Genomic DNA, 27,628 nt, shown 5'->3' on the forward strand with positions numbered 1-27,628 from the left:
TCCATATTGATCCCCGCAGTCAATGGAGGTAGTATGCACACTTACATGTAGTCGGCGTATGAAGCATACGGCAGCCCGTCCGGCCAGACGAGGATGCAGACGGTGCGCACACTGCCGTCGGCGTAGCGGTAGGAGCGGGTGCGGGAGTAGAGCAGCGGAGGCAACGACAGCATCCCGGAGCAGCCCCAGAGCGTCCCGATGATGGCCACCGAGCGCCACCGGGACAGGCGGCCACACAGCGGGTGCACGATGGCGAAGTATCTGCGCGGGACAGCAAGCATCGGAGAAGGATCAGAAAGTCAGCTTTCACTCTGGGGTGAGGCGCGACGGGGGGCGCCACCGAGGTGAAGCAGCCAGAATAAATCGGGGGAACAGAAGAGCTATGCACCAAGTGCTGTTTTGCACTTATTAGAAGACGTGACTAAAGAGTAACAAAAAATGAACAGTTTTCACAAGAAAAACCGACCTGTGTGTTTTCGTGCATTATGCGGTTGTCCCGAACGCAATGGTGCGCTTCTTGAAGCGAGTTTCTGCGAGCTAAGTTTTTCATGGCTTCGGTTCACTTTTCGTCAAAGTCAAACAAGTAAATCGCCGATTATTTTGGCATGCGCACCACGACGTTCTTTTAATGCATTACATTGCCATAAACAGACTAGATAATTTTTCCCCAACGCTCTTCCCTCCTTCATTTCACATAACGTTTCCAAGCCGCTTAAGGAGACCGCTATATATTCGTAACTTGGTACAGATGAAGGGCAAACCACCCCCAGTGACGGCTCCAGTGTACTGCTCACCAATATTTGTGAAATCATCCTTCGATGTCACTCTTGCTCTAGTCTCTAAGATACGCGACAGTTTTTCGATGGATCCTGCCGCGACAGATTCCCTTCGAGCGTTTAAGTTCATTCAAAATTTCAGTCCTCGTTCCTTTTGCGGTGTCGGCGAAGCCAACTCAGGGTGACTCTAAGAAAAACACGAAAGCCATTCGGGAGAGCCTTTATACAGAGTCCTTACTACACACTCTCCTGAAATATGGAAGGGGCGGAGCGGCAAACCATACCAAGCTGTGTTCAAAATGCAGGCTCAGACCGGTGATAGGAGCCACGCGTGATTAGTCGCTCACCGCAGGCATGAGGCGTAAAAAAGTTTGCGCAACAAAACAACTTTGCTTTAGAGCAAGCAGCACCAGAACAGAGGTGAGTGAACAATAAAAGGTAATAAAATGCAACCAACGACTGCAGCATCCGGCGGGGCTGGAAGTACAATTGATGCAAAGTTTATGAAGTGTGCACAAAGCGTATAAAAGGACACAAGGCGTTTAATAAAAAGGCGGTATGAACATTTTGACGCACCGTTTTTTGCATCCATCGAAATGAAATGTCTTTCCGCCTAAATAGTACATTCAGGCCTTAAGAAAAACAATTTGTTTGTTTTCCAGTGCAAAATATTCGTGGTTGATATTTTGCAGGGACGTGCAAAAATTAGCATACAAATTATCAGAATAGCAGCATGTAAATACCAAGAATTAGCATGTAAACACCCGAGGGATCATGGAAACGCTTCTTATTTTTAAGAGGCAAATCACGCTTGAAATTCTGACAAAAAAAAATATGTCACTGGTGGCAAAATATGTATGCAGAATAATGGCGGACGACGTACTACTCAGCTCATTTTTTATTGAAATATTATTTACTGCATTCGCTAATGTTACAAAAAAAGTGCTTATTCGCGAAATGAAGAATGCTAAAATCACCTGAAGCAAAGAAATCACTGCTAGGTTCACACCACTCAAAAAAGAGTTGGGAGTTCGCTTTGTATAACGTCGTGAACATATAACGTGTCAAAAGGGTTAAGCATGTGACTTTTAATTACTAGACAGGGACGAGAGAGGCACCTTCACAACACCTAAGCTCCACCTTTAAAGTTACGACGCTATAGCATTAATGGGACCCGGCAGCGGCTACTTTTGCCCGCGCATACACGGACACTGTTTCTATATTATGCGGAAGACCACGAGACGTGCATATAGAGGCCCAATTAAACCAAGCAGTACACTGCAAAAAAAAGTCACACCTTTAATGGTCGCATAATTCCATGCACACCATACATAGCCTGACAAATTAGGAGTTTCTATTACACATGCTCCCATCCTGCACCCATGGATTTTAGAAGTTTGCATGAGCGGGTGCATGTGGCCCTAATACTCCTGGCAGTGCCGTCGAGGTGCAATGGTGTTCCTTTCAAAAAATTTAAAGCTGGCTTCACCTCAGTGCTGAATGTCCGGCTAAATGAGGAAGAAAAAATGAAAAAAAAAAAACAAAATATAGCCATAGCTCTTGTGCTTTACGGAACAAAATATGTTAGTGCAGTTCTTGACACAACATCACATGCACATGTGAAGCAGTAACATGCATATTCGGCATTTTATCCATGTTTTACTAATGCATCGACGCGACTGCAACCTTCCACATAGCAATAAAATTTAACTAATTATGAAAGCAGTACAAACGCGCTGATGGCGCGAATAGTATGCGCTCGTTAGGATTTCAATTTGAGGCATGGTTTAAATATTTGGCAGTCGAGAACATACATGCAGCGAAAATAAAAATTTGGTTCACTTGGTTGTTTTGATAATAACGTGCTCCTGTGCTGAATCCATATCCAGGCAAAGCGGTTACGACTGCATCGCAGTGAATAGAAAAATCATTACATTGACGTCTTGCGACAATTTGTTTTAATCGGAGTACTATCTGCGCCAAATCATTCAGCTGTACGCACCAAATCACGCACAAGAAACAGGACGAAACTTAGCTATTTCTTGAAACAACTACTGTGTCAACTGAAATAAAGGGAGCTGTGGAGACCTGGAGTTAATTAGGTCCCCAGAAGAACTTGAGAAACTCTAAGTGCAAAGTGGGCAAAACATAAATTTTATTTTGCCTCGACGTACGTAGCTCCCAAGACTGAACGAGCAGCAGGAGGTGCATTTGCAACCCATAAAAAATAAATATTGCGGTATGCGGCGTTTCATGTCCGAAAGCTAAACCTGGGCTATCGGAGACGCTGTAATGGAAAGCTCCATACTATTTTCGGAAATCCCGGGCCCTTTAACGTGCAATTGCATTGCACAACGCACGGGCGTTTGAGGCACTTAGTGCTTTCAGCTCCCGCTCTGGGCAAACTCGCGAACATCGTCTATGCACCGCAGCGCACCGGGCAGAGAACATGATCTATAACTGCAAGAACCTGAAGCGAACATTTCCTTCCGCCCACTGCTTTCGGAACCGGCTCGCTGCGAGTGGAAGCACGCCGTGCGGGCCGTTAGGACGCCAAGAGGAGCCGAAGGTCTACTGGAGCGCAGAAAAGTCTGTCAAGAGCTTCGATGGTTTCTATCCGACCCTGAAGTCCGCATTCCGCCCTCTCTTCGGTATGTGTTGCTCTCAATCACCGCTGCGTTTTGTTGATTCATTTAATTTTATGAAGAGCAATGCTGCAGACCTAGTGGCATTATGCCTATCCAACATATAACACGGCCCCCTCCAGCCCCTCTCCCGCCTCTGTGAACCACCTCACCACGAATGCCCTTCCACCGTCTCTGCACGGGTCCTTAGAAGAATGCTCGGGTTACAAGCGCAGCGCCTAAGGCGAGCGGTCTCTCCGCTCGAAAGCCGCTGCGCCAGGACGACGTGCGTGCAGACGGCAGGCTGAGAAGGCGCGTGCGCCTCGGCCTGCGGTAAACAGCAAACAGGCATGACGCATCCAAGAAACAGTACCTAACAACGCCATTGAGTCCATGCCACCGATCCATGTTACGCTTGTTCGCACGAACGCTGCCGTAAGATCGCACTACACCTGTCCCGTGTCAACAACACTGCCGCCGAAGTAGTGAAGGAACGCCTCCCGAAGGCGACGTCGCAACTTCTTCGGGAGCATTCAGGGATATTTGTTTGGGAGAGAGCCGAACTAGAATGTGCTATGCTTTGCCTGCCATACATTTCATGCTCCCACCTCTTTCGACGACGACATAGGCTACAATATCTTGTTATATTTTTTGCCACCATCGAATTGCAGATGCTGGAGTGAAAGTAAAAAAAAAAATCTGAAAGGCGGCCAATTCATGGTAACATTTCATTCGGAAGAAATAAAGCATGTTTAATCGCTTCTCATTTTCCATAACTGGCTACTGCTAGAAATCGCTGTGTACGCTGCTTCGATGCTGCAAATGCATTCCAGCTCCCGTACACACTACAAGTGAAAACTGAAAGCGAAACTGAATTTCTGCCGCTAGGCGGCCACCGGTACCGTCGGTCCTTAGTTTACTTTTTTTTCCAGTCTGCTCGTCATGGCGTCGTGGTGTGTGTACTGCAGCGGTTCACAAGAACGCGTTTTCGACCGCGTTTTTCGAAGTACCGTAATGAACTGAAGTGTTTTTAGTGCGCATATATAACTGGGAAAATGCGTAGGTTCGTTCACTGCTGTCCAATTGCCGTACTACTCAGGGTCACCACTGCGGTTCACTCTACAACTGCCATACCATCAACGTTATGAATGTGCAGCGTAAGCTGCGTTATGTTTGCGTACAAGATATTCCTGGTAGTTAGTGTCACAATCCAAGCCTTCCCCAAGCAGGTTTATATAGATGCACAGGAATGAATTTTTTATTGTTTCCTCTGAAAAATTAGGAGGTAAAAGTAACTAACAATTGAATCTTGTTTTTTCAGCCCCAAAGCAGCAATAAAGCAGGCATGGTGCAGTCGTTCCTTAGATGGCAGTAATGAATTCATTGCCGAAGCATCTTGCACTTTGCGGCTGTCTTTGTTCTGACAATAAATATTTTCCCCATTTGTACAGTATTGTGATTTGCGAGTGAATAAATGTTTTTTCTTGGCACACAGCCTGTCTACTGCAATGAAGGGCTCTAGTAATACAGGAATATTACATTATGTAAGCATTACCATGGTAAATTTAAAAAACACTTAAGCAATAAACGTGGGAACCAAATATGAACCCATTGCATGCATTTTTCCTAAAGGCTGTAGGGGTGTAAGAAGCGCTAAAACGCCAATGGCTCGGTGGTAATAGCGTGATAGTCGCCCCAACATGTACATTTAGGTCACTTTTTTCATTTTCGGGCTGGTTCTTTAGCGAAACACCCCGCGTGCAAGGTGTACGAAAATACCAAGACTTCCTTCTGGGCCGGGTGCAAGGGTGCAAGTTATAGACGCCTGAACACTCCTTTTAAAGGTGTATTATTTTTTACAGTGTGTAGTAATGTGCCTATCTGTTAAACACTGTTGAAGGGTATCGTCCGGTATCCTTATGCTACGGGGACTGCAAGATATTTGCGAGGTTCTCCTCGTCTGCAGCTTGCGGCACTAGGTCTCTCAAGGCAGCACCTAGTTAATGGGATTAAAGGCCGCAGTATCTAAAACCATATCCATATCATACGTTCGGTATTGAAGACAATGTCAGATGAGGTTAAGCATTTGGCTGTTATTCAAATTGATCTAGCAGAAGCTTTAGGGAAGGTGCGTCGGGATTTTTTGTTTGCAGTATTGGTGAGTGCAAACGCTCCTGATGTCTTGGTTAAAGGCAAAAATCTGTGTTTCACCACTACATTTTTCATTAATCAAAAGCTTACCAAATCTTTTCCAATTAAACCAGCACTTCGAAAGTGTTGACTGCTATTCTCTTTGCTATTCGTTTTATATCTGATGCTTTAGTATCCCGAAAAGCAGAAATTCGTGGCTTATCGCTGTTGCAATGTGAAATCAAAATTTTGGCTTATGCTGATGAATTTGCCCTTTTCTGTTCTGATAAAAAGAGTGTGCTCAAGGTTTTCCTTGTAACTGAGCAGTTTTGTTAGAGTGCGCATTCGGCTGTTAGCAATGATAACTCAAAAGGAATTTTGCTTGTACACTGGGGTAAAAAACACAAACTTTTTGGAGGCATCAGGTGGGACTCCAAACACTAAGAGGACTTCTGGGTTTCCTTGTATCAGCACATAATTAGTGGGCGCCAATGATATTATCAAAACTTTTTCGTTAGGCCACAAATCCAGGCTTGGTTGGGCACGGAGCTGTCTGAGTTCGCAAAAACACAAATATGCAATATACTCTTTGTTTTGAAGGTCATCTGCGCAATAGATGCGTTGCATTCTGCAGGAAAAGAACACAAGGAATGAGTAAGATTTTTGCGGCATTTGTGTGGCGCTCTCAACGAGACCCTGTACATCGCGATATGTTTTTTCCTCCCTGTGAAAAATGATAGAGCTTCTCTTCAGCACTTGCTTCTCCATCGCTTTTTTTCACACCTTTTGTTTTTTTTCAAGTGTAAAACCTTCCCTTTATCGTAGTTGCGCTTAACAGATGATTGCGTGCCCATTCGCCTATTCTATTTGCCCCCACAGTTCATAGCCGTGAGGGACCTTTGTGGGGTTGTCTTAAGGAAGTAGCTGATACATTCCATTTCCCCACTCTACGTTTTTCCTAACACAGAACACGCTGAAGTAGAGCGGCAAAACTTGTAAATGAGGTCACTGCACTAAAAAACACGAACAACCAAAGAAGTGAAACGGACAAGCGTTTTTTTTTAGTGCAGTAGCTACATTTACAACATGAAAATGACAAAAAAAGTACTTCAGCTAAGCTTACATGCTTAGCGCATTAATCAGAGAAAGCTGGTTGGAATTAGTGGCGATTCTAAAATTTTATGCACGCTGTGGGCCATCCTGACTGACCGATAGCAAAATGGCTTTGCTTTTCTGTTTTGAGCACATTCAGCTAATTGGCCTCGCCGCTCTTTTCGAGCATGTTTAGCTACTTGGCTTTGGCCTGTTTGCTTCGAACACGCTTAGGCACTTGGCTGAGTCTCTGTGCTTCGAACTCGTTTGGCCACTGGGCTTCGCCGCTTTAAGAGCCAGCACCATCGCTAGCGATGCGGTCTCGTACGTTCAGCTCTGGTATAAAGTTGTCCCGCACATTCCTGTCGGAATGGAGAATATACAGCTTCCGCCGACATGGTGAACTTACGAGCATGTCTGTCGAGGACTCCTTTTCTATGCACCTTGTCAACGCAGCGTTGCACTCAGTAGCTGCGTCTTTTGGGGAAGGGTAATGGCACAGTGACTATCTCATATCTCGGCGGACACCTTAACCGCAACCACGGCTGGCGCGTCTAGGGGTACAGGCAGGAAAAGAAAGAGGCAGAACCAAGCTCAGGGGCGAGGAGGAAAGTGTTAGTGAGAGAAAAAAGAGAGAAGGAGATGTCGCGGTTTGCCGAGACTCCGGCGGGGCCCTTCAGTGCGGTACCTCTTTCTCCCTTCATTAGTTCACTTCCTACTTTATCCTGTTCCCCATAGCGCGTTTCTGCTTTTTTTGAAAGCTTCATGAATGAACCTTTGTGATGTTCTTAGCACTCCGGTCGCAAAAGTTGTTCTCCATGTATCCGCTTTCGCAATGTCTTTATCATAAGTGATATTAAACAGATGCATAGTTGGCAAGCTAACTTTCTTCGGATGTATCATGAATGGACACTCAGAATAAACGACAAATAACATTTTTTGAAACCCCTTTGAGCAACAGCTCGCGCATGTAGCGGTGCCTAGAGGAAAGCCCCAAGGCATTGGAAGCCCGCCGCTCTTGGAAGGCGCCTGCAAATGGTGGTGTTTGCTAGTTCGGCAGCATGGTACCATTGGGCTCAGCCCGGCTCAGTGGCTGAGAGGTTAAAGCGCTCGGCTACTGAGCTGAGCGGAAGCTACTAACGTTCCATGTGGTATTTCTGGTGCTCAAGGGACCGTTTACCCCGTCTCTGTTTAGAGAGTAGCGTGCTTTTTTACAGGGGTTATATGCTGCACAAGAACGACCTCTTTTACTCGATTCAAAAACGCCTTTACTTGATGCATGTGTTTGTCTCCCAGGAAATTGATTTGTGGGCATAGCGCAGAAGGACGCCTGTGTGACTATGTAGGAACGGCTCGCGGGATGCGGGCTCGTTAAGTATAGAAGTCTGTCAGTGTTACCATTTCATGCAATAAAGAAAAAAATGGTACCTGCGTGGCCCACGGGGTAGCGTGTCCGATTCACCACCTAAGGGTTAGCGGTTCGGTTTTTAACTAATTAATCCGTTTTTTTCTTTTCAGCACAATTCAAAAACTCTATACACTTACATCTCCAAATGACGTTTGAGTCTTTTTGCGACCTTCTGTGATGATGACGATGAATTTTTATGACGCATGGGCAGCATTGGCCAAAGAGCGCAATGTCACAAGATAGTTTTCATTTCACAAGGTGGCGTCAAAGACCATTTCCAAAGCATTTCACCCTGAGAAGCCGAGCACCAAGCAGGGGAAACCTTGTGCCCATTGTATCACCGGTGGGTACCCGGTGGCACTGCGGATCGAACGCCGCACCTCCCGCATACGAGGCGGATGCTCAACCACTTGGCCACCGCTGCGGTCCTGTTGCGACCTTCAACCACCGTTTTGTAATATTTTATTCACTTCTGAAACACGTTGCTTCCCGTGTGACCAATTCCCCTTTTTTCGGCCAATGCCGATTTTTTTCGCTCACAACTACAACTCGTCTCGAATTTCTCCACAACGGGCCTTTTAAAGCTCCCGCTTTAAAATGTTACGCGGTCCAAGAGAATAAGAAAAAGATACGTACGGAGACACAAGAACAGAACGAAGAAAATAAAGAGGAAAAAGCGGCAGCTTAACTGCCAGAAATGAAGTCTGGCACTAGAAATATCAGCAAAAAGCATATCGCGCACTTTACCACTTGTCGGCATGGTATAGTTTAGATGGAACCTGTGTGGCTTAAATAAAGTCGCAGAGTCACTGTACGGTAATGACAGTCCAGAATAACAGACGTGTTTAGCACACCAGAGAAGTACTAGCGGAGACGCATACCATTTTACCGGACGTCGGCTGCGCATGCGCAGTGGCCCCGGCTGGCCCCACCCATTGGGCACTGAGAGCGCGCAGGAGTCGCCTGGTAAACCGGTATACGTCTCTGCTAATACATCTCTGGTGTGCTAAACACGTCTAATGCCGGAAGGTCTTTCTGAAGTACGGAAGCGCCTACGTATGCACTGAAAGTGAGGGCTCTGGCACGGATGCGTTTGAAGCTGTACTGAATATGTAGTAACTGTGAAATAGGTGAAGGCGCTCCGACCGTTAATGGCGGTGGCCTGGCGCTGTAGCGGTACCTTTGAAATTAAGCTAAATTGAGTAATAGGGCGTCGAATTTCAAATGACTTGAGAGAAATGTCAAATTTGAATTGCGTCACGGTCGACTGGCGGCTGCAGTCAAGTGTATTAATGCGAGCGTCGCTTTCGTGAACAGGTTCAGGGGCCTTTTTCAGCAGTTGTGATGCACGAGGCATTTAAAACTGTTCGCCGGTGTTTCTCGTCCGCAGTTTCCGAACTACAGTTTTTCGAGAAGTGTTCATTTTTCTTAACACTTACAAGAAAAGAAAAAAAGCGCGCTAGGAATACTTTGTTGGTCACTCCGTAAAGTTAGTTTCATATCGTCTTTATGAGGCAATTTCCAATTCGCTATTCGCACTTGGATTACTTCGATGGGCTATTTAGGAGAAGATGGCAACAGAGAAATGGTGCAGAGCTCCACTTCGTTTGTCCTTACTCGCTGCTTCTCAGTGCGAGCGCTTTCGAACGCTGTTCGCGCTATAGCGCCAGGGTGCCTCGATGCTGCTTCCTTCGGTAGGGCAGAGACACCCACTGTGCGATTGAAAGGCGCCATTTTGAATCACAAGGGTTGCGCCGGCCTCAACAATAGACAGAAAGGTTCTAAACATTATTCTCAAGCAAGACTTCAACGTGCGGAAGCACTAATTAACGCACTCAGATGATGAGTTCCCGATAAACAATTTTGTGTGGCTAAACGAGCCTGCACTCAAAAATGGCGGAAGAGCCACCACTCCTACCGAAGGAAACTGTATCGAGGCACTGTGGCGCTCTTTCTGTCTCCTTCTCTCCTCTCTGCCTGATTACCCCATTCTTCCGCGTCTTTCCGCGCTCGGGTTGTTGCGGTGCGCCTGATTACGAAACCTGCAGCGGGTGCATTCGATTCCAAAAGCTCGACAGTTGGCGCTGCTCCAGCCTCGATTAATTCAAGAGAATTTGCAGGTTTTTGTACTTTTTCTAATTCCCAAAGTAATCTCCCACGATATTTTGGCAATATTTGGCAATCATTTGGGGGACACGGGACCACCCTTGAATTATGTGGGCGAGAGTAAAACTAGACCTCACTAAAAAAAAATACAGAAAGTTTGTTCATCCTTACCGCTGTACATAATTTTACAACAATGATTAAGCATTCTGCCTTCATTACTGGTAGCAAAAGGATGGCAGTACTTAGTTCTTCTTACTTCTAGGTCTATTGCTACGTAATGCAAAAAGAACAAACAATGCATATATATTGTTCAGACAATATAATGGTGCGTAACAAAGTAAGTTTTAAACCCTTTTTATTTAGACTAGTCCCCCCGCCCTCCGCGCACAAAATTGAAAGGGCAACCACATGTACGCAAGACATTTTTTTGCCAGTATTATTCTGGAAAACGACATTTGAGAGCACAATTAAAGCAAGCAATCTTTCTTGACAAAACGGTGAGGGTCTAGATCAAATTCCGGTGCATTTGGCATGACATCAATGCCACTGGAGGCGTATACAGGGTGTATCACTTAAGGTTTTACAAAATTTTTAAAAATAGACTTTTTGAGTTAGAAGGGCGCTTTTTTCGGCATAGCTTTGTCAGCGGTGTAGCACATGGTAATACAGGTAGAACGTCCTAACTAGCAGGCTAGCTAATATTGAATAGCTAAATTTTTAACTGTAACTGTTAGGCTTCCAAATTGTTGAGAGGCGTGAAGCCCACCGTAACAGAGATATATATGTCATATTTCAGAATTTCCAAAACGCAGTTACTCTCAGCGCTGTAGCCCAAAAATATTTTGGCTGCATCACGCAGAAATACATGCGCCTTTGAGAAGCTTCATCACAAAGCTATGCTGAAAAAAGCCTATGTTTAAAAACTGTGTAAAACCTTAGATGAAAACCCTGTACATACAGCGGGACCGAATCGAATGGCGGGTATTTGTACGGGGTGTGTACGATAGCACCTACTCCAGCCTCGGGTGTACAAGCGCCTAGGTAAGCCAATTTTCACAAAGTATTCAGTGAGTTCCAGAAACGCCGTCGCAGATATCTTAGTAGCTTGGATGTTTTTGTTCTATGGGCACAATATGTGTGGGCCACAGAAGGTTGGGCATGAGGTGAATGCCGGAGTATTTCCAACATCAAGCTCGAGGCAATATCCTATATTAGAAGTTAAAATTTGTATAAATGACAAAAAATAACCTCACAGTTCGTTTTTATTCAGACGCCATTTGTCATTTATTACACAAATTGGAAATAAGTTCGAAGTCATTTACTTGAGCAAGCTCAGCGTCGGTGGAATTAATGGAGTAGTAAATTGTGCAGTTGTTCAGGACGGCTGATGTGTCAGTGGAAAGCCGTTTATATGGATTAGAAATAACAGGCAAAAACGCTCTGAAGGGCACCGCATGTTGCATCACAAACGATGTGAGCTTTTAGAGCGTTAGCTCTTCTTAGCTATTTCCTCAGTTGGCTGCCGTCGGCGCCGTCCACAGGACACATTGCAAGGAAAAAAACGAAGTTCAAATGCCAGACACGTTTTTTCGTCTTCCCTGATCGTCCGCGCACGAGTCTCGTGCTTGAGATGTCCGCACCCGTTGGTGCTTTCTGCCCAATCTGCCCAAGCTGCTCTGTGTGCCCTCTTCGCCATAAATAAAATCCCCCTTCATATAGAATGTTTTATAGCGATAAGCTCTACTCCTCCCATGCTGAGCCTGAAGGTCATCTGGCTCTTGCATTTGACCTCTAACGGGAGGCGCGCCACATGTGCAAAATCGCAGGGTGGCAGGAGCCTCGATCTTCTTCATCGACGACATAGCTGCGCGCTTGGCAGTCACGTCCGCCAGTGCACCGACCGCCGCTCAGGACGTTCGCTCTTGCTCTTGTGGCACGTAATGCCTCAGGTGATTTGCTCTCGCTCAAGTCTTGAAAAAATAAAGATGAACAGAACCTACACCGCGTCTACCCATGCTTAACATAGCTCTTGCTCTGTATATCCTGGCTCAGAGGAGTCATTATCATCATCAGAAGCCTGACTGCACCCACTGCAGGGCAAAGGCCTCTCCCATGTCTCTAATTAACCCGGTCCTTTATCACCTGCGCCCACCCTATGCCTGCAAACTTCTTAATATCATCCGCCCACCTAAAACCTCCTTCCGCCCCCTGCTACGCTTGCCTTCTCTTGAAATCCGCTCCGTTCCCCTTAAGGACCAGCGGCTATTTTGCTTTCGCATTACATGCCCTGCTCAAGCCAATTCTTCCTCTTCATTTCGACTAGGATCTAATTAACCAGCGCTTGTTCTCTCACCCTATCTGCCCGCTTCCGGTCTCTTAACGTTACGTCTATCACTTTTCTTTCCATGGCTCGCCGCGTTGTCCTTAACTTAAGCTGAACCCTTCTCTGTATCCTCCACGTTTCTGCTCCGTAGGTGAATACCGGCAAAATACAGCTGTTGTACACTTTTTGCTTAGGGGATATTGGCAAACTGCATTCATGATCTGAAAGAACCTGCCATATGCGCTCCGCCCCATTCTTATCCTTCTAGTTATCTCCCTCTAATGATCCGGATTAGCTGTCACTATCTGCCCAAAGTAGACGCATTCCTTCACCAATTTCAGCACCTCACTGCCAATTATGAACTGCTGTTCTCCAGCTAGACTATTTTAACATTACTTTGGTTTTCTGCATATTAATATTTAGAACCACCGTTCCGCTCTGCGTGTCTAACTTGTTGATCATGATTTGCAGTTTACGTCCTGTGTGACTTAGCAAGGCAATGTCGTCAGTGAATGGCAGATTATTTAGGTAATCTCTGTTAACTCTTACACCTAACTGTTGCCAATCCACGCCTCAGAACCCCTCCTGTAAACAGGCGGTGAATAGCATTGCCGAGATGGTGTCTCTTTGCCTGACGCCCTTTATTATTGGAATTTTATTGCTGACATTATGGGGGACTATGATAGCTGTGCAGTTGCTATATATATTTTCTGGTATTTTGAGATAAGGCTCTTCTACCCTCGGATTCCGCAACGCCTGTATGACTGCTGAGGTCTCCACTGAGTCCAATGCTTTCTCATTATCAATGAAGGCTATATATAGGGGCCGGTTATATTCTCCGCATTTCTCTATTACCTGATTGATAGTGTGAATGTGATATGTTGTGGAATATCCTTTACGAAAGCCTGTATGATGATTTAGTTGATTTAATTCGAATTGTGCTTTGACTCTATTAGCGATTACCTTAGTAAATACCTTGTGGCAACGGGCAGTAAGCTGACAGGTCTGTAATTTTTCAAGTCCTTGGCGTCTCCTTTTTATGCAGTAAGATAATGTTTGCGTTCTTCCAAGCTTCTGGTACGGTCGAGGTCATCGAACATTGCTTATACAGGTGGCTAATTTTTCTAGCTCAATCCCCCTTGCGTCCTTAAACAGATCTGCTGTTACCTGATCCTAACCAGCTGCGTTTCCCCTATGCATTGCTTCTAAGCGTTCCTTTATTTCCTCCTCGTTACTGGCTGGATGAAGCATTGCTGTTGGCTACTGTTTATCTTATTATCGTTTCGATTTCACGGACTACTGAATAGATTTCTATATAACTCTTCGGCTGCTTTAACTATCTTATTCATATCGCTATTGACATTGCCTTCCCTCTCTCTTAACGCATATATCTCGTTTTTACCTATGCCTAGCTTCCTGTTGAATTGAGTTGAGCTGTTGAATGCTACAGGTGGGGTTAGCCTTACTTTATCTGCCGGCAATTGCTCCACCGTAGCGTCCCATCTATATTAACAATGTCCTAAAGCCTGTCGCATCTAGCCCGCTATGCGCGCAGTCTCATATAATAGCACACATTCTCTCCCGCAGTCACCATCTAAGCACACAATCAATCCACACAGTACACATCACATTCCACTCCAGAAGTCACTATCCACGCACATATTCAGTCACAGCAGAACATAGGCTTATGTAGTGCCACAATCCATACACACATCCACTCACAGTATAACGTAGTCCACTCCGGAAGACACCATTTACGCTTACATTCAATCACAGTAGGCCATTGTCTGTTCCTGCTGTCACCATTTAGAAATAAGAGCCGTGTCCTGCAGAAATGTTAAAAGAAGGCGTGCAGCCTCCCTTCTGCATGTTTGGTTTCCACTCGAGTAGACAATGTCCTGAACTGTGCTGTGACGGGTTCCTGTCTTCTTGAAGGAAGCGAACATCGCATGCCTAGTTTCCTCTTCGCCGCTTTTAGGCTATTTTCTTTTTTTAGAGCATGCCCGATTCTTTCCATGTTACATCTCCTTGTGTCGGCTACCTTGCGCTTATTTATTAGTTCGTTAACTCTGCTAGTTCTACATTGTGTGTAGCGCTAGACGTCATCATGCTTTGGCGTTTCTTTTTCAGGTCTTCTCTTGAGATGGCTTGCCGGTATCTTGTCGAACCGTCCTGCCAGGGTATTAGCCCTTCTTAGCCCGTTCCTCGATAGCTCGCGCCATCGGCTCCATCCGCAGCACAGACCTTGGCATCGGGCCAGTAGCCGCCCAGCGTGTTTATGTTTTGACGGGACTGCCGGTGGCGGTGGCTCAATTGGTGAAAATGACAGCGCGCCATGGTGCTGCTCCGGCCGGCTGCACCAGTGTATGTATGATAAGAAGACCGACAAGACTGCGCAAACGGGCAGGAAGCGATCCGTGTAGGAGTACCCTCTTCGCCATAAGTAACCAGGCTGCATGGTTTCATTGTCTCTGGTATAAAGGAGACCTTAGGGCTTCCCAGAAGATCAAAGAGTCTTGAGAGGTGAGGACAAGGGTTCTGCTTACCCTAGAGAGATTTGAAAATTGAGCGGTGGCATATGTGCTGCAGTGTACAATCCAGCAGAAAACCATGCAGCCGGGTTACTTTTGGCAAAGACATTATGTGCACTCGGAAATCGGAGAGCAGCCTAGTAGTTTATACCAGAGCACTATAAAATTTGTTTGCTCTCACACTGCAATGTAAAACATTGGCATTAATCACTCGTAACCATCCTTCTAGTTTTTTTTTTAACTGTGTCAACTGTTATCGAAGTCATCACAGTCCCAAAAAATTATAGAAGTGCAGATTACTCTTAGAACAAGCATAAGAAGGTAAATTAGTCGAAAACATAGGATATCTAGGATGATACAGTATATTTATAGCGTACAACCTCACAAATTTTTACAAATGCCATGTGTTGCATCTCTAAATGTAAGGTGTAAAGTGCTTCTTTCGGCTACGGAGCTTGCTTATTCATGTAAGTTAATGGTCCCTATTGTCAAATAACAAGTTTAGATGCAGTATATGCTTGAATCAGTTGGAATGGATTAAAAGTTGGCATCCTCTGCAGCGACAAAGAAATAAATCACGCAACATAGGTAGTTGATCCATCTCGCTTCCTTTGGGTAAGCGACCACTCTGAAGTGGAAGTGACGGTGAATTTCTTTTCGGGTAACTTTCTGGAAAAGCAGCGCTGAACAGACGAGGACAGAGACGAGGCGACAAGGACGGGCGCTGAACTCGTCTCTGTCCTCGTCTCTGTCCTCGTCTGTTCAGCGCTGCTTTTCCAGAAAACCATGTACCAACACGCCCAACTCGCCGCATTAACCAATTTCGGGTAACTTCTTTTTGGGTAGATGCGCATCAAGACTCATTGCAGTAGATGCTGCTTGTTTGGCTTTTTGTCGCAGCAGATGATGCGAATTTTCAATTGTTCCCGAGTGAATCAGTCAAGTAACATGTTATTAGAGAAAAAAAGATCATTAAATGTCACGTCATGCGCTAAACTACAGCACGAATAAGCAAGCACTGTATCAGAAAGAAGATTTAAACTCGATGGACATTGCCGAGGCGTATACGTGAAGCGCCTACGCGTACGAGCGTCTGGAAAACCAGTCGCCGCATGCGCGAGGCGCGAGCGGGGCATGAGCAGGGCGCAGATATTTGACAACGTCAGATATTTGCGCGGGCTCGCCGGTTTCTGACCGACGTGCACCAATAAGAGCGCAGCGCTCGCAACATCCGGTACAGCCTTCCGCGCTGTTTCTTTGTTCTTTCTTGATTCACCTATGGCTGCGGCGATGGCCCAGAATCAAATAATAGATAAAGAACTACTCATTGCTGCTGCAGAGAGGCGGCGCTCGCTGTGGCTGGCAAGTTTCGACCGGCTTCAGCCTATGCACTCTAGCAACGACATGGCAGCGCTAGTGTTCCTGTATATTAGAGGAACACTAGGAAGCGCGAGCGATGCGCGAGTACCAGCGCGAGTGCCAGCAACTGGCCATGGAGATACGCGTCGCTTTCGACGTCCGTCGCGGCGCGGCGCTAGGCGCGTAGGCGCTTCGCGTGCACTCCTCGAGGGTGTCCATCGATGTGGGACTCAACACGATGAATTTAGCGATGCAACACGTGTTAATATTTTAAAAATTGGGATGATGTACATGCTAAAACGCAAGGCAGTCATAAATTCTAGTAATTGCGTATCTCATAAAATTATTTCCAAAAGCCGTGCTGTTCAGAAAAGAACGACGTTTTCTGTTTCATCTGAGAAGTGACAATGCGCAAGAGGAACAGTGCCTGAATATTAAGAAAATGTGGCGCCAGCTTTCTAGCGCATCTTTCTTTTTTTTATCGTGCGCGTCAGTCGGGGCACCACGTTACGGAAGGAGCCCCACATGTTTTGCGTTTGCATGCTTGTGCGTGTGTGTGCTTGTTTTTTGTCTTTGTTGGCGCCTTGGCTGTATCGTCGTGTTTTGTTTTATTTCTATTTTGGTATACTGCTAATCACAACTAGGCTTTTTATAGGGGTGGGTGCACATAAAAGAACAGAAACACAAATTGCAGATAAAACATTTATAGAATGGTAAGCAGTTACACAATGAAAAGGATGGGTCTCGTTGAACCAAAGACAACAACAAACAAATTTAGGTCACCAGTTACACAGTGCGAAGTATTCATTGCCAACATTTTAAGAAAAATATCAATTTTGAGGCAATATACTCAGCTCCTCAAGCTCCAGAAATTTGAGGACTGTCGTCTGCATTACGCCTGAAGCGTCAAGTGCATCCCAATCGCACACTGCTCGCGGAAAAAATTAAAAATCAGTGTTATTGCAACAAAAAAAATTTCTCAAGCATGAGGACGTGTTTTTGGCGGGTGATTCTAGAGTGGATTATATTTACAAATTCTTCGGAGTTAATCCTAAATGATTTGTGCAGGAGTAATTAGGAATTTTAAGGGGTGCAGTTTCAATCATCAGAGAGATAAAGGGTGAAGCACTGCGCGGTGCAAAAGTTCAGTAGGTCAACTGACAGCAGAGCAAAGAGACAAGTGGCCGCCGCTGCGGAGGACGGTACTGCTCAGTGGGCTTGGCGGCGTAAAGAGACGTCTTCGAGGAGCGGAGTATTCCACGAACCGGGAGGGGACATCCTTTACTAATGTCCCCTCCGTAAGCGCTGCCTCACGCGGGAAGCAACGTGTCGTCCGCCTTGCGCCATTTTTTGCCTACACGATGGCACCGTCCCCGGATGCGGATGTTGTCCTTTGCGGCGTTCCTTGATGGCTTATCGTCAACAAGTCGGTTCCCGTGACAGCTTCACAGGTGGCAATGAGCGCTCATTAGGGCACGTCATTCTTAAATGAGGTGCTCAGGCAGTGGAGGACGGGAGACGCGTTTTGTCATACAAGCTGTGTTCGCCCGCTGACTGTGCATGCGAGGGACCCTGAGGTTTCTGAGTGGTGACAGTATAATAGGTCTGCTTCGGGGACGGGTTCTCGGTGAAAGTATGTTTGTATTTTATGAGTTTGGTAATATACCGAAGCGTGGGAATACGAGGGCGTTCGCTAAGCTAGTGGAGAGTGAAATGACTTGAGTAAGACTTATCATCTTTCACATATATTAGATTGCTGTGTCGTCCTTTCCCCAAGCTTTGATTGAATGAGCGTTCGGAAGATTACCAAATTCGTTGTTGTCCCTACTCAGGGCGGCGACATAGGGATTAAAACACGCTGTTTTGGAAATAACGGGTGATGGTTACGTCCATTCTTTCTGCAAGACAGTGAAATGTACATAGTTTTCGCCTTGTCGCTAAGTTCTGTTTTTTTAAGTGTAAATATACAGTTAAGCTGCCCCGAAGTTGCTTTCGAGTAATGTGATAGAGCAAGTTCGAACTTGGAAGACGTTCGGCGTTATATTGCCATCACCAACATTTTTCCTCTCTCAGCAACATCAAGAGAGAGGGGAGGGAGATCTCAACTCGTTACCAAACGTAGAATTGATCTCAGCAATATTTCATTTGGCACAAAGCAATCCAGGTGATTAAGGTTGGCAAAAGTTGTAGCAAATTATTTGGCTGAAGATGTGCCATCAGCAAGAAATGAAACGCAAGCAAGACCACTGAGCCCCGACCAGCAAAATAAAAACCTCTTAGCCAGGGTAACCTCCACACGAGCTGACATTGCTTTAATTTCCAAAGCGCGAAGACTCCTCTTCAGAAGTGTCAATGAACCTCACTTGTATTTCCTCTCCAGGAGCTAATATGTTGGTGTTTTTTTTTGTTGCTACCTCGAGTTTCTTGTTGGCCTTTAATTGGTTCATGATATTACTGGCTGTTTTTTAGCATGTCCACTTTAGACTTCTCAACACTGGAATTTCTGGAAGTCTTGAGGTTTGCAGTGAGATTACAGGTACTTTCAGCGGTGAGTCTGATGACGTTAATAAGAGCCATTTTTAATTGTCATGTTCGATTTAAGAATGGGTACTTCAAGAATGATGCTCCCTTGAGAATACAGATGAAGACTATCTGCTGAATGCATGGCAGCGTTTTGAAAGCGGAAGTTATCACTGCACAGTGAAGTATGGTTATTGCCACAATAAATCTCTGTCGAACACCAAAACATTCTTGGTTCAGAGTTCAAATGGAGAGGCAGACCGTGAGCGAAACATGCGTTTTTGCAAGTCTGAATACGACTACGGTATGCTTTGAAGCATTCAATACATAATCAAATATATTTAGGCCCTAATTCTAAAAACCACTGATGCGGTTTCGGCTGCACGTGGGGCAAAAGACCTACCAGTTTATCTCAGGGGCACGGATTTGATAGACACGCTTTGATGATCCTGCGGGTTTATGAGTGCGCGAGTGTCGTGTACATTTTATTTCACCTTTACTTTCTTTTCCTTTCCTTTTCCCTCTTTTTCACCCTCATCTGAGGACCATGCCAGGTCAACCACCAGGCACACCTCTCCTAAAATCATTAAAGTTCTCTCTCACTCTTTCTACAAAGCACGCGCTGCTTAATTGCTTAAAATTATGCAATGCATTACCTTGCGTACTAGGAGCCCAATATCCTTCTTAGGCACAGAATATCATATGCTAAGTGATATCAGCGCAGTGGAAATTAATCCAGAGCTCTCCGCTAAAGCATCCCTTATAGCTATAGCTGTGTCGCTACAAAGCGTTAAACAACACAACTGACAGTTTTTTTTTTTTTGCTTCAAATGCAGGCTGTCTAAAAAAGATGTGGGAGGTTGAGGAAGAGAGAGTCTGAATTCAGCGGAGCGTGTAGGTATTCGCCGAATAAAGGTGTTTATGAGGAGGGGGAGATGCGTCCATTGAGTCGTAAGGTATCAAGGCGCGTAGAGTAGTGGGTCGAAAGAGGGCACAATATATCTCGGCTGCGAGCCCCCGCTCGGCTGGTGTAATCGCGGGTAAGGTTGTCAGCTTTGACGTTTCCGTCAAGGCCTTCGTCTCCGAGGGCCCAGGTGATGACGTGATCTTCTTGATGGAGGGTGCCGCTCAAGATGCGGAAGGCAAGCATGAAAAAAACGGCAAGATTAAAAAACGGCTGTCTAATTGTGGTAAAATTCTGGAAGCCAAAGATTGTAGCGATGCCTGCCGTCAAAAACACAAACTGTTTCCAAGTTACAGACTTCGATATTAATGACAGGCGCAAAATGGCTCGGAACAAAAATGCACAGATTTAAGTTTAAGAGATAAAATAAGAGGTAAAAGAAGCGAAAAAAGGAAACATTTTTTAGAAGATAGTTCCGACAAGTGGCGACAGCTTTTATTGTCCGCTTCCAAGATAGCGCCGCCATTCGAAAGCCCCTGCAATGTCACTCCTGGGTTTCGTCACTTATTGAAGCGGAGTTAAAAAGACAGAGAGAGTTTCCGCTGCTATTCATCGCTATGACCAAAGAGCTGTGGTGGCGATGGCGCCAGCGAAGTTTGGCTGTCCGTCCGTCACAACGACCGCTAATGTACCCTGCGTGTCAAAAATTACTCCAGTCTGCTCTTTTATTATCTTCTGCGCACATCCTTGAAGCAGCGCAGGTAATCCCAGTATTGAAAATAGATGGCTTCACTATGCTCCTTTGTAGGAACGGCCTTTGCCAATATATATTTGCAGTATTGGGCCGATTAGCGGTTCTGCTGGGGGGAGCACAGGGACGTCTCGACCAATTTCAAAACTGAGAGTGTGCCGAGTTTATATTTCTCCAACCGCACTCTACGGCGGGTTGGCGGTAGTTATGGCTTGCTGGGGTCTAGTCCAGTTATAGAGCTTGTTGTCGAATTACCATTTTCATAGCAAAACGAGGCCAAAAGCGGCTTCCGCGGTTATTGGACAAGTGGCCTTTGTATCAAAATAACACGAGAGAGCCACCAGGATAAAAGCCTACTTCAGCAAAGAACTTGACACAAGTGTAGTTTTTAAAATTCTACCCTCCTGATGCCTCATTTAGGCTTGAATTAATTTCATAGCAATATGGCTTCCTTAGATTCTAACATATTAACATGCATGCACGGCGACTATTTCGTAGTTCAAGTTAAATTTATTCAGCACCACGTATAGTGCGGAGACCGTGGCAAAAAGTCAGAAGCGTTTGCTTGACGGAAACTGTGCCTCTTTTGCAGGCATCAGTGTTGGCGGCAGCGGCGGCCCGTTTTGTGACACTCGGCAAAAGTGCATTACTCCAAAAAATGATTAATAAACGGAAATTTTAAAAATAGGGAATAATGAAAGAATGCGACAAAATGTACCTGTACAGACCATAGATATTTACTTTTGAAACGCCGGTTTTCTAAAAGAGACTGTTAGGTTGCATATAAAGTAATTTGCGAAAGAACGAAAATAAAAGAAAAACTGTGGTAACAAAAAGCATACAACGTACAAAAAGTAGAAAAATGTCATTGCCAGTGTACTCAGAATATGGTTCTCACGGTCCGCGCTTTTTTTCATGCTACTGATTATATGCTCTGTGTGCCTGCGGGGAATCTATTTCTTTTTTGTCTTTCTTATGTTTAGTCTTGCATTTTATTTGTTACTTTCATTTCTTCAACGCACCACATATTACTTGCTGACGGAAAGTCTTTGTATTCCTTGTAATGGTGACGTGCTCTGCGTCTTAACTCTTGTGATAGTCGGCGCCAAACGTGGGTTGATTTGCCATATACGTACATGAGCAGTGCGCACTGCCCTTTACGTGCATACCGCATGTACTCGTGGATAAGTCCCACTTTTTTCATCAAATTTTCTCAGGTGCGGGTTATATTTGAATCAGGCCGACAGGCACACTGTAACACACAGTACTGCCACTGCGACTACTGTGTCAGATAATTAAAAAGCTGGCGATAAATACTAACATATTCTTTCATCATTCATCGACGCTTTCGAGCTAATCGCCGTCGGATAAGCTCAGCTCATCGGCACTCACCGCCGTCGGACGATGTCGCCTCATTGGTGTGCTCCCAAAGCTGGTCGACCTCTGTGCCGTCCATGAAGTTTGACATCCCCGTGACTCAAACTCTTTGAGATGGCGTCCGCTTGCAACAAACGCCACGCGTGCAGATTCCAAATGCACACTTGCTAGAGAGACGCTCGATTCAGCCACCTTGTCGGAGTTGTTCTGAGGTTTTCTGCGGCCATCCACTCGGTGTAGCACCACCGAAATTCCATCCTGAATGGCCGGTGAACGCAAACAACGAGCGGCTGCAGCACGCTTCTCAGGCCATCAGGAATTACAGCCAAGACCGCTCGGCAGTCTGCAAGACGAGCCTTCACTAGGTCTGTTATATGCCCTCTAATGCTGTCGAGCACAGGAAGGGCTATGTGGCATAGGAAGGACTTGTCAAAAAGAAAAAATGGGAAGCCAAGTGCCAGGACGAGCCGGAAGAGACAAAAGCCAATAAGAAATTTGCAGTCATTCCTTATAAACATAAGATTTCACACAATCTCAAAAAAATTGGTAACAGGGCAAACGTTGACGTGGTGTTCTCTGCCCCAAATAAGCTGATGTCATTATGTAAGCAAAGTACTTCAGGAAACCAAAGAAAAACTGGTTGCAAAATCAGGCATCAAAAGCCGTTTGTGAGATGCAGTGAAGGTGTTGTTTATAAAGTGCCCTTATCATGTGAAAAATACTATATAGGCCAAACGGGACGATGCCTGAACGAGCGGTTGAGCGAGCATGACTACGTTGTGAACAACAAAAAAGGGGGGCACATGAGCATTCATTGTTTAAAGTGCAAAAGTAAAAGTAAAGAGGGTTGTCGTCCTCTCTTTTACAAGTGCAAAGTCCTTTACGTGCACAAATGCCAAATTACCCGAGAAATTGTGGAAGCTTTGGAGATAGCGCGAGCTGGGGATGATTGCATAAGTGCTCCATCAATTCTGCTGTCACAAAAAGAGATGGCATATCTGACATCTTTCATATGTGTTACATGATAACTGGTATCAGTCATAACTCTGCGGTAATTGCCCTGTAAGCATGTGCAGACACTTATCAAGAGTATAAATTTCGCTTCTTGCATGAAATAAAATCAGTTGGAAGTAAGCGCTCGTGTTGTCTGCCTTAGTCTGTGTCCTTCTGTTTTTTGCGCTTTTACGTTCAGAATGGAAAACCAACTCGCCCAAATGCAGCCATTATAGCTAGTCTGCAAGATGAGACACCAAGCCTCTGGCATCTGGCGATGTGTACCTCCCATGTAATTAGAGTGATTGGAGATGCTCCTTTTTGATGGCATTTCAGTTGCTGGGTGTGAAAGGACCAGATAATATGAAGGGGAACAACTAGACACCAACTTTTTAAGCAACATCACAATAAGCAATGTGCCTTAGCTTTCCTTCTGTCCAAAAAGGAGTTTTATTTTCTATGTTGCGTGTTCACATAACTGCTTGCATGTGCACATTTTGGCTTGCTTGCTGGGAGGTGCTTTCCTCTGTCAAACAACAGTTTTAACACTGGCCTCAGTCCTCTGCGCCTTCTTAATTTTTTGCTAGTGTTCACCTTAAGTCGCGTACAAACTCACGCAGATCTCCACTTTTCTACGTTTCCAGCTGTCACATCTTCTCTTCCTTCGTCATGTCCACCACTGCATCCAATGCCTTCAAGTCTGCTGTGTATAATCATTTTAATTAATCTGCCTACACATGTATTTATGTTAGCCACTCACACCTCTCTTCGATGCTAATCGGCCCTGAGAGTAAATAAGTGAAATGTAGTCTAATCTAGGTCTGAGCAACACATTATGTTGAGTTTATTTTACCATGTTGGCCAGTAGCGAGTGGAAGGAAAAAAGCTGCTAAGTGGAGCTCGACATGCCTCTCGCCCCTACACTGGAAAGCAGCAGACACCAAGGCATACGTAATCACTAACGACAACAGAACATGACAAGTGTGAAGTAATTCAGTAACGTTCCTCGCATTTACAACAGTGCTTACACGCTGCTCAGTAATTTATTACCTGATTAGACATTCTGCAAGGAGAGTGTACAATGATGTGTTTTGTTTGAACATGGCACCACAGTACAATAACAATCATTAACCTTGTGCGAACACAACATCAAATAAACTTCTGCCCAATAAATGCATTGCTTACAGTGCCACCACGGCACCTGTTTAGAAAATAATCTCAAAATATTAGTGACATTAAATTTGAGCAGACGGCAATTCCCCCACCCCTCCTTTAAAAAAAATGAAAAATAGTGCTCTTCCGACGGTACGTTTGTACGATGCGGCTGTAATATTTGCGAGTCCAAGTACGTGTGAAATTCAGATATAAATAATTAACGCCAAAGCATTCGGTTGAATGCGAGGCTCCAGGGCGCGGGAAAACAGTAATCGTCTTCAGGTATCCACTGGTGCCACGCCCTGAGGGCCGCTGCTCGGCGAATACCATTCATGGCCACGTTCACGTCCAACAAGCTTGTCACAAACATCACACAGATGATGATGCAGCATCATGATGCAGCAGTAGTTCATCATTGCTGTTGGCCAGTGCTGAGTTTTTTGGCGTGGTAAACGGAATCATCCACTGAAACACGCGTCGACTGTTACTCGCCAGATTCTTGCAGTCCCATGAGGGAGAGCAGCTTTTCCGTCGGCTTCAAGTCTCCTCTTTCGTGCAGGGCCACTGGCATTGTAACGCACATTCTGCACGATCGTTTTTTACGCACCGATGCCGCACGGGACAGCAAGCTGTTGTATGTACACTCCAATGCAGCGTTCGGGCCACACACATACACACACACATACTAAAGACACAGAACGCGCAGGACGCACTCAGCGAACACGGAAGAACAAAAACCCATTCCAAAGCGCCTGTTCATTCAACTTCACACTGCGCGAACTGCGCACATGTTTCCGACTGCGAGCTCGGCTAGCGCTTCGACTTCGTCATGGCTAGCCATGGCTTTAGCTGCGCTGCAGGTGGTGGAATAACGTTCATGCAACGAAAAGAAAAAAAAACCTAATATATCAAACGATTCAGGTTGTCAGCTAAAAAGCTACCGTAAAATTAAATACATCCTATATGTTTTTGCCGTCGTGCGCCTTTGCGACATCAGCGACGTCAGCTTGAGCGCGAATACGCGAATGGCGCTTTGAATTTCCCGTGCAGCTCTGTAAAATGCAAATGGCGTGGCTGCGCCGCTAACTTGTAGACATGCTTGCAGAGGTAGTCGGTGCGAACAGTTGGAAGTTTAATCGACTGAAATTGCTCAAGGAAAGTCAGCGGCACTGCATTTTTATTGTTTCTGTGCATTGCGAGTTACTGGCGGCAGCCACTCGGAAACGTCTCCAGTTTGGCGAACTTGTGAGAAGGTGAACCTTTTGTTCTCACATTTTGAAAGCGGTTTTTCGTATTGTAACCCTGCGTCTCGTCGCATGTTATGCTCACGATGAGTACAACGTGCATGCGCTTTCTGTCTCTATTTCAAGTAACATTGGTCGATCAGCATAAACTTTTGGATTCAATTAAGCACGAACTGTCCATGTTGGTACTGCGTGTCGAATGTGTTTTGAGATGATTCTGAGCGGGAGATGGTCTTCTGATAATTTGTGTACTACCAGATATAGTCTAGAGATTTCAAACCATTTATCACACTGAAACAAAGTTGGAAAACTCTTTTGTGTTCGTGCATCTGCTGTCCTTAAACTTGACTTTTCGGCAATCATTCGCATGGCTCCTTTGGATCTGGACAATTGACTACTGTTGCTAGGGGTGCCTAGCAGCAGAGCTCCTGGGGATGCCCAGTGGGTCATCTGTTTGTCCAAGTGCCGAGTACCAAAGGTACCATTCCTGACTTTTTTTCCCAGTCCGTTAACCTCATACTCCTTTCAAAGATTACAGTATGTAATCAGGCAGTAAAAAAATTGGTTACTTCTGCATATTTCAGAACAGTTCAGAGAAGTGCACATGTAGCATCAGTATTCTCTCTGTAGGCTCTGTAGGCTTTCTGAGTCCTGGATTCATTTCTTCTAGGACAGTGGCAAGCAGTAGGTCAACTGTGCACAAATTTATTTTCCTCTGGTGCAAAGTAGAGTGCAAACATCATAAGACAAGTCTCTAGTCTGTTTCATTCTCACTGCATTTGGCCAAAGCATAATATGAAATGCTGTATTTTTTATACCCTAGTTTCCTTTACTTTGAGCAGTAGATATTGACAGTGAACACCAAGGAAACTCCACTCGCTGACGATTTTGCCTTCGGCAACAAAACAGGGAATACGTTACCCCATGTGTTATCTCGACAGACTCAAAACTGCGATGGACAGCTGCGTCCACAGCTGCTATCACCTCTCAAGTGCATGCGCTCGTAAGACACATAATAACTCTGGATTGCCGTTTACATAGCCTTGCTCATTGAAGTTGCCCATAAACACCTCATAAGTGGTACTATTATGCACTCTTTTCTTTGGCACTATGTATGACCTTCTGTTCTCGCACTTTCTAGAAATAATGCATGCGGTTTAGAAGCGCGAAAAGGGAATTTACGTTTAACTAGATTGTCATGTCAGTATGTTACAGCCAAATTGTACATTGATGTCAGTGCTTGTGGTTTCTTTTCATTTTTTAGGAGACAGTTATAATTTCACCTATAGCAAATAATAACGCTCACTAATTACCTGTTTTTGTCATGTCCAGTATTTTGATATCCTAAGCCACCGAAGCATGATTCAGAATGTGGTAAGAACTAAAGGCACTGAGTCTTTCGTGTCACTAAAAAATGTGCTTTACACCCCTGTCGCACGGCATTCCTCGAAGGCCTTTCCAGGAAAGGCACCATTTTTCACCAAAGGAGCGAAAGCTTAAAGGAGCAGCGATGCAGCTACATGGTGCAGCCCAAAGGTGAAAGCCGTTCAGGCTTAGCACCCGCTGCTATACTCGAGGTGGCTGAAGTGAGTGTTTTAAAATTAAAGTAGTGTATTGTGTTCATTCGTTGAGCTTTGACAATTTTTTTTATTCTGATTGCTCCCTTAAAAGTACTGCAACAGCTATTCTCATCAGCAGGAGCAGGTTTTGTACGTGTATTGCCTTGGTCTCCATGGGCGCTCGGTGTTGCCGCAACACTTTCACTGTCTTGGAATTTGAACATAAAACATAAACACCCTTACAAAAACCAAAGCCAGACACACCTTTCGTATTTAAAAAATTGTTTTCAAACATTATTCGCTGTATCTATTTTTTTTATTGCTTTTACTTTTTGATTTTGGATGGTACTGCGATCACTGGTTCTCGAAGACCGCGCCTTCGGGCTCCGCAGGTCTCGGTTGAGCGCCTTCGCCTCCAAGGCCCTTAGCGGCAAATGCGCAATATTTGTGCCGTGTAGCTGCAATCCTTACGCCTTTGAATATAAGGACCTGATTCTCAAAGGCCTTTGCGGTAACCGTGTGACAGGGGTATTAGTGTGGTATGGCTGCTTGAACACCTGTCCTTGGTATCTCACAAACTGAATAAGGGACGGAAAAGCCTCAGGGTGCTTGGCGACGTTTCGACAAAAGGACTTGTCTTTGTCTGGCAAAGCGTTCATCATTGGTGGGGTTTAAAAAAGGTTTCCACTTCGAGGAGAAAGGCCTGTTGTGTGGGACGAGAGTGCGATATGGGAAGGGCGTTACGATGGGGAGCGTGAACCTTGACCAGGCATGAT

General features: G+C 45.3%; 1 protein-coding gene across 1 annotated transcript in view; it reads right to left on the reverse strand.

Annotated features, from left to right (window-relative positions):
* The window catches only part of LOC144116329 (tachykinin-like peptides receptor 86C), a 669,775-nt gene that overhangs the window by 367,195 nt on the left and 274,952 nt on the right, over nt 1–27,628 (reverse strand). The window contains exon 2 of the mRNA XM_077651073.1: nt 46–261. Coding sequence (XP_077507199.1) covers nt 46–261 — 216 coding nt within the window. The remainder of the gene's footprint in view (nt 1–45; nt 262–27,628) is intronic.

The sequence above is a fragment of the Amblyomma americanum genome, chromosome 1, assembly GCF_052857255.1.
Source record: "Amblyomma americanum isolate KBUSLIRL-KWMA chromosome 1, ASM5285725v1, whole genome shotgun sequence".
NCBI classification, from domain to species: Eukaryota; Metazoa; Arthropoda; class Arachnida; order Ixodida; family Ixodidae; genus Amblyomma; species Amblyomma americanum.